This window comes from Oncorhynchus clarkii, chromosome 24, assembly GCF_045791955.1.
Source record: "Oncorhynchus clarkii lewisi isolate Uvic-CL-2024 chromosome 24, UVic_Ocla_1.0, whole genome shotgun sequence".
NCBI classification, from domain to species: Eukaryota; Metazoa; Chordata; class Actinopteri; order Salmoniformes; family Salmonidae; genus Oncorhynchus; species Oncorhynchus clarkii.
Window position 1 is genome coordinate 15,130,820 of NC_092170.1, and position 7,830 is coordinate 15,138,649.

General features: G+C 42.9%; 1 protein-coding gene across 1 annotated transcript; it reads right to left on the minus strand.

The window, feature by feature from the left end:
• Positions 1 to 747: 747 nt before the first annotated feature.
• On the minus strand, positions 748 to 6,866 carry LOC139382977 (pannexin-1-like). The gene is made up of 8 exons (XM_071127259.1): positions 6,294 to 6,866; positions 6,060 to 6,175; positions 5,739 to 5,923; positions 5,368 to 5,554; positions 5,180 to 5,280; positions 4,877 to 5,096; positions 3,797 to 4,115; positions 748 to 3,698 (listed from the first exon to the last, which is right to left on the minus strand). The coding sequence occupies exons 1-8, from the start codon at positions 6,472 to 6,474 to the stop codon at positions 3,613 to 3,615; spliced, it is 1,395 nt and encodes a 464-aa protein (XP_070983360.1). The 5' UTR covers positions 6,475 to 6,866; the 3' UTR covers positions 748 to 3,612.
• Between the last annotated feature and the right edge of the window lie 964 nt (positions 6,867 to 7,830).

Genomic DNA, 7,830 nt, shown 5'->3' on the forward strand with positions numbered 1-7,830 from the left:
AGGCCGCTCAGCAAGGAAGAAGCCACTGCTCCAAAACCGCCATAAAAAAATCCAGACTACTTTCTGGAGAAATGTTCTCTGGTCTGATGAAACAAAAATACAACTGTTTGGCCATAATGAACATACTGTTCTGTTTGGAGGAAAAGGGGGAAGCTTGCAAGCCGAAGAACTCCTAGCTTAAGGACACCAAAGTCAAGGTATTGGAGTGGCCATCAAAAAGCCCTGACCTCAATCCTATAGAAAATTAGTGGGCAGAACTGAAAAAGTGTGTGCGAGCAAGGAGGCCTACAAACCTGACTCAGTTACACCAGCTCTGTCAGGAGGAATGGGCCAAAATTCACCCAACTTATTGTGCGAAGCTTGTGGAAGGCTACCCAAAACATTTGACCCAAGTTAAACAATTTAAAGGCAATGCTACCAAATACTAATTGAGTATATGTTAAACTTCTGACCCACTGGGAATGTGATGAAATAAATAAAAGCTGAAATCATTCTCTACTATTATTCTGACATTTCACATTCTTAAAATAAAGTGGTGATCCTAACTGACCTAAGACAGTGAATTTTTACTGAGAATTAATATCAGGAATTGTGAAAAACTGAATTTAAATGTTTACATACACCTTAGCCAATTACTTCTGACTTCAACTGTATGCAAATTGGCCCCTAACTCCACCTAAACATAGGCCTAGGACTATACATTCTTTAAAATCAGGGTAAATAAAGACATTGGCAAGTCAAACTCAATGACTTTCAAGTACTTTTCCCAAGCATTTCATTGTAATTTTTAAGGACCTCCATGGTATACAACCTTATAATTTATACAATTGTACATATACGGCCTAATATATAACCCCTCCCCCCAAAAAGCATGCAAAAAAGTAGCTCATTGCCACTAAGAATAATGCATTATTTAGGCTTTGCCAAGCCATTGATATTTTGAATATCACTACATTAAAAAATGTGAAAATAATGTGGAAATCGCCTTACTAAATAGATTGGATGCATGCATGGTGATTTTACTGTAGCCTATGTGGCCTACCCAGGGACACATAAATCCAAGAATAGGGGTAGCATTAATCTCACCGTCGCTGTTTTTATAATGAGAAAGTAGGCTACTTCAAGCTCCTTGTATTGCTTAAAATTGCAGGTGTAACATGGTAAACAAACTGTATTTTACATGTTTCATTACCAGATAATATTACATAGCCACTAACTTTGGGTGTTGCGCAATAATCCATCCAACACAATTTCACACAGTAGACAGTGTACAATCCCAGGCACAGAAACATGAACTCATTACTTTAAGGCTTTCTCTGTTAAATGTAAAGATGACCCAGCTGTAAATCAAGCTAAATCAACATCAATGACTTATCAACAGCTGTTACAAGTTGTCCAGTGTAAGAAATCCTCAGTGGTACTCAAGTTTATAGAAAGACCCTTCTGCGGGACAGTATGCCGCCACCACACACACCTTGGGCAGTATGGCTTTCAGTATAAGATACCCAGAAACGGCTTGTCCAATTCAAATCCCTGATCTCGTCAAAGAAACTTCCTGGAATTTTTGGCTAGCACCACTGCCATTAGTTAATACAACGCTGTCCCATTGGCATTACACCCAAGTCAGACAGTTTTCTCTGCTACCACATGGCAAGCAGAACCGGAGCGCCAAATCTAGGACCAAAAGGCTCCCCAACAGCTTCTACCCCAAGCCATTAGACAGCTGGACAATTTATAAAAATCGCCACCAGACAATTTACATTGACCCCCCCAACTTGCTGTTTGTTACCTATGCATAGTCACTTCACCCCCACCTACATGTACAGAATACCTAAACTAGCCTGTACCCATGCACACTGACTCGGTACTGGTGCCCCTGTATATAGCCTCATTGTGTTACTTTTTATTTTAGTCTACTTGGTAAATATTTTCTTCTTCTTGAACTGCACTGTTGGTTAAGGGCTTGTACAGTTGAAGTCGGAAGTTTACATACACTTGAAGTCATTAAAAAAAACTTGTTTTTCAACCACTCCACAAATTTCTTGTTAATTAACAAACTATAGTTTTGGCAAGTCGGTTAGGACATCTACCTTGTGCATGACACAAGTCATTTTTAAACAACTGTTTACAGACATTATTTTACTGTATCACAATTCCGGTGGGTCAGAAGTTTACACACACTAAATTCACTGTGCCTTTAAACAGCTTGGAAAATTCCAGACATTTATGTCATGGCTTTAGAAGTGTCTGATATGCTAATTGACATCATTTGAGTCAATTGGAGTTGTACCTGTGGATGTATTTCAAGGCCTACCTTCAAACTCAATGCCTCTTTGCTTGACATCATGGGGAAATCTAAAGAAATAAGCCAAGACCTCAGAAAAACAATTGTAGACCTCCACAAGTATGGTTCATCCTTGGAAGCATGAAGGTACCACGTTCATCTGTACAAACAATAGTATGCAAGTTTAAACACCATGGGACCAGGCAGCCATCATACCGCTCATGAAGGAGTCTCCTAGAGATGAATGTACTTTGGTGCGAAATGTGCAAACCAATCCCAGAACAACAGCAAAGGACCTTGTGAAGATGCTGGAGGAAACAGGTACAAAAGTATCTATATCCACAGTAAAACGAGTCCTATATCGATATAACCTGAAAGGCCGCTCAGCAAGGAAGAAGCCACTGCTCCAAAACCACCGTAAAGCCAGGCTTTTTGGAGAAATGTCCTCTGGTCTGATGAAACAAAAATAGAACTGTTTGGCCATAATGACCATCGTTATGTTTGGAGGAAAAATGGGTAACCTTGCAAGCCGAAAAACATCATCCCAACCTGAAGCACGTTGGTGGCAGCACCATGTTGTGGGGGTACTTTGCTGCAGGAAGGACTGGTGCACTATACAAAATAGATTGCATCAAAATGGTTTAAGGACAACAAAGTCAAGGTATTGGAGTGGCCATCACAAAGCCCTGACCTCAGTCCTATAGAAAATGTGTAGGCAGAACTGAAAAAACGTGTGCGAGCAAGGAGGCCTACAAACCGGACTCCGTTACACCAGCTCTGTCAGGACGAATGGGCCAAAATTCACCCAACTTATTGTGCGAAGCTTGTGGAAGGCTACCTGAAACGTTTGACCCAAATACACATTTTAAAAGGCAATGCCACCAAATACCAATTGAGTGGATGTAAACTTCTGACCCACTGGGAATGTGATGAAAGAAATAAGCTGAAATCATTCTCTACTATTATTCTGACATTACACATTCTTAAAATAAAGTGGTGATTCAAACTGACCCATGACAGGGAATGTTTACTAGGATTAAATGTCAGGAATTGTGAAAAACTGAGTTTAAATGTATTTGACTAAGGTGTATGTAAACTTACGACTTCCACTGTAAGTAAGCATTTCATGATAAAGTCTACACTTGTTGTATTCGGCACATGTGGAAAATAAAGATTGATTTGAATACAACTCTGTCCCATTGACATCAAGACATCTGGTTCACCTTAGTCTGAGTCGTTTAGATAAAGGCTTGTTGGATCTCTGGGTATTAGAACCTCTGGTTTCTAGTGTCCCACAACCCATTGGAGCAGTTCCTTCATGGCAACGATCAGATAATTCGCTGTCGGACCGCCCCCTCGTCACTCCGCTTTCCGCCTGTCATTGCACTGTTGCCTGGCAACAAAGCAGAGAATTCTGGCGGGAAACAGAACATTATGAATTTCAGTTTGCAATTTAATTTCCCATAATTCCAATTCTGCTTCCTCTCCCCATCCTCATCCTTTCAGACTCACCTGTCATTTCAGTGGCACTGGTCTGGCTTTGGCATGAGTCTGGGGAAGCTGGGCTGGGGGTTGGGGCCTTGCTACTAGCCTCCCCAGCAGCAGGGTTAGCATTAGCAATATGGCTAACTTTAGCAATAGGGTTATCATTAGCTTTAGCATCAAGGCTAGCATTTGCATTGGTCGTTTTGTCACTAGCATTGAAGGTAGCTGCGGTGCTCCTCTTTCCGTCCGTGACATCAGTCTTCACCAGACATAGCATCTGAAGCAGTTCCATGGCGTCAAAGTCCTCCCCCTCACACACCCCCCTCCTCCTCAACAACTCCAACACCTACAACACAGAGCTATACAGTTACACATAGAGAAACAGATTTGGCAGGGCCTTCAAATCCCCCCAAAAGTTACACAGCGGTACCATTGAGAGCATATTGACTGGCTGCAACACTGCTTGGTATGGCAACTGCACTGGGACCAAGCTCCCTGCCATCCAGGACCTCTGTATCAGGCGGTGTGAAAGGAAGGCCTGGAAAATTGTTCAAGTCTCCAGCCACGCAAGTCAGACTGTTCTCTCTGCTTCCACGCAGCAGTACTGGAGAAACCAGTCTGACACCAACAGGCTCCTCTTTATCCCCAGGCCATAACACTGCTAAGTAACTAACAAAATGGCTACACAGACTGTCTACATTGGCCATTCTATTTTTGCACTAAGTCTATGCACCCTACACACTCCCAAGACATAATTTGCTCTCTCACACACATTCTTACTGACTCTACACGCACTCACATTAACAATCATATTCTGCTCCTACTCTGTTTATCCTGATGCCTAGTCACCTTACCCCTATACATATCTACCCCTGCCACACTAGTATGCCTGAACATTGTAAATATGGTGTTGGCACTGACCATGGAACTGATCTTGTATATAGCTAACTTACTTATGTTCTTCTTATTTCTAGTGTGTTTTTGTTCTCCTTGACCATTTTCTATAGTACTACTGATATTCATTATTGCATTGTTGGGAAAGATCAAGCAAGATAGGCATTTCACTGTACTTGTGCATGTAACAATAAAAACTTGAAACTCCACCACCTTCATGTACTTGTAGGACTTGAGCTCGCTGAGGTTTTCTTCCAGGAAGAGGAAGTAGAGCGTCAGGTCATCCCATTGGCCCTGCGGGAGGGGCAGAACACTGATGGTGGGCAGTGATTGGTAGGACTTCAGGAAATGGGTGTGTGATTGAAAGAAGGGGCGCAGAGCGGAGTATATCACCACGGGAACCAGCATGGCGTACACCAGCAGGTTAACAAAGCTGAAATCACAATCCAGTAAACCTTATTTAAAAAGGGAACAACAAAAATGACTGGCTAAAAGATAAAAAGGTGGTGTAAAAACCTTAGCAAAGTGAATACTCCCACGGCGACCAGCTTGCACTGTAATTGGTCGGGGATTGAGGTGTCATTGGCCAGGAGTCCGGTGCGCAGGGAACAGCCGAACTGTGGGCAGGATCACAATGTAGAACCAATAAGTTAGCCAGATAACTCACAGCACAAGATCAATAAGTTAGGGTCAGGGTTAGTTACCTGGTCAGTGAGGGAGGCGAGGCGGAGGTAGTAGCCCAGGTAGACACAGGCCAGAAGCAAGGTGAGCAGGTTGAGGCCTCGACACAGCAGGTAGCGCCACAACACCACGACACTCCTCCTCTTGGTCAGCAGATACTGCTCCACCACCGGGTACATGAAACAGCCCTCAGTAGGGTCGGACGCACCACTGGAGAGAGAGACAGAGAGAGTTAGCAGTGGTGGAGGACAGACCCATTGGAGTGGATTAATGGAACAGTATCAAACACTTCAAACGTTCTCCATGTGTTTGACTACATTCCATTCATTTCATTCCAGCCATTCAGTCTGTTTCTTCTGTTCGGTGCCTAATGAATACAACCTAGTTAGCCTACCTGTCTGTGTGTTCCCCAGCAGTGGCCATGCGTTTAGCCAGAGTGACAGCACGGTTGTAGCAGCGGTCGAGCTCTTCTATGATGAAGCTAAGGTCTGACTGAAGCAGAGGAGAGGCAGAGAAACGCCAGAACACCGCTGGACTATACATAATTACTGCTACCAGCAGCAGGATATAGGGGAAGAACTGAGAGAGCGGGGGAAGGGAGAGAGAAAGGAGGGTGGACAAAGGGCGAGAGGAAGGAGAAGAGGAGAACTGTTAAGTGTTAGTTCCCTATGTGTGTCCTTGTGTAGCCATAAGTGTATGGCTGTGTGTGTGTTACCTTGTGTAGCCATAAGGGTAGTGTGTGAGTGTGTAGGGCTGCCCAGCAGTAGGAGTCTACATACATGGCCTGACGCCAGGAAAAATTAGCTGGAGGGAAACAGCTGATCTGAACACCTGGGAGACAGACAGAAAACACACACTGAATAATCACTAAGTGATACCATCATAATTTATAATTTAGTGATTAATTAATACACACAAGTAGCTTCCCCCACACCGTGACCTTACTCACCCACAGAGACCTCCTGGGCGAAGGCTAGAGAGATAAGGAGGAGAGGGAGTCCCACCGCCACGCACGTCACCATCTTGTCCATGGCTAGCTCAGTGCGCACGGCGCGGTACCTTGCCTGACCCGGCTCCTTCAGGAGGAAATCGCTGAACACATACTCTGTAGCGACGTGGGCGATAGCCATCTCTGGCTCTGTTGTCTACTTAGCAGAGATCGACCCACTGTTACTTTTCTAAACTAGTTTACCCTCGTCCCTCGCGAGCTCGAAATGACAACACTGCAGTTGAAACTGAAAGACTCACAATAGAAATGTTGACAACAGCTAGCTAAGCCACCGGTAAAAGTAATGTAATGAGTGTGGCACGTGTACTGTACGCTTGGCCCAACAACAAATCAAGCCATGATGTGAATTGACCTAGCAAAATACACTTTCTGGTTGAAATTAGCTACCTGTGCTGTAAAATATTTGGTGGTGCACAACAAAGCAATTGCTGTGAACCAATTTAAATGCGAGAGTTGTATATCCTTTCTGGGAGGGGGTAGGGCCGTCGCGTAGATTGTGTATATAAGACGTCCCAAGGATTCCGGAAATAAGGTATACTTAAATGTAACGCTTAGCCCCGCCCCCAAAAACTTCCCAGTGTGCCTTGCCTTTTGGATTGAATTGTAAAGTTTACCACCCATGACTGTATTTGTTAGTGATTGAGATATACTTGTTGAATTCGGTAATTTACTCTATTGTGGTCTTATTTATTTTTTTAATCAACCTGCAGTAGAGCGTGTTGGGAAAAAAGTTAATGTATCATATGTTTTTTGAATGTAGTTGGTGGGACTTCTCATTTAGTTTTGAGTCCATACCACAAACATTTTAGGTAATAATGACTTTTCATTGACTTTGAGTTGAAGTTACAGGTGTTTTTGTAAAAAATGCCTTGGAGTTCATAGTGTACTCCCTTGCTTTCTTTATTATTTCCTTTTTTTCCCAAATGTCTTTCACTGTGTCACCTGAATCACTCGCAAAAGTCAACAGGACACTGCAGTTGCACTGACTTAAACGTAATAAACTGTTCCATCCTCTCTGCATGCACTGTAGCTACTGTACATGTTGTTGTTGTGTCTGACCAGAGCTGTGCTATTACCTGAGGCCTGAGGGAGAGAGCGTGAGGGGTCCTGAGAATACAAAACATGCTCTTTCCATAACATAGACTGACTGACCATGTGAAAGCTATGATCCCTTATTGATGTCACTTGTTAAATCTACTTCAGTCAAAGTAGATGATAGGAAAGAGACAGTGCCATTCAGAGAGTGAATAGGCAAGACAAATAATGTACAGTTGAAGTCTGAAGTTTACATACACCTTAGTCAAATACATTTAAACTCAGTTTTTCACAATTCCTTACATTTAATCCTAGTAAAAATGTCCTCTCTTAGGTCAGTTAGGATCACCACTTTATTTTAAGAATGTGAAATGTCAGAATAATAGTAGAGAGAATGATTTATTTCAGATGTTATTTCTTTCATCACATTCCCAGTGGGTCA

Coding starts and splice junctions, on each gene's coding strand:
- LOC139382977 (XM_071127259.1), bottom strand. CDS start 6,474: ATGGCTATCGCCCACGTCGCTACAGAGTATGTGTTCAGCGATTTCCTC. Junction 5,281..5,367: donor TCGCCTCCCTCACTGACCAG/GTAACTAACCCT, acceptor TCCTGCCCACAG/TTCGGCTGTTCCCTGCGCAC. Junction 4,116..4,876: donor AGTCCTACAAGTACATGAAG/GTGGTGGAGTTT, acceptor TCTGTGTTGTAG/GTGTTGGAGTTGTTGAGGAG.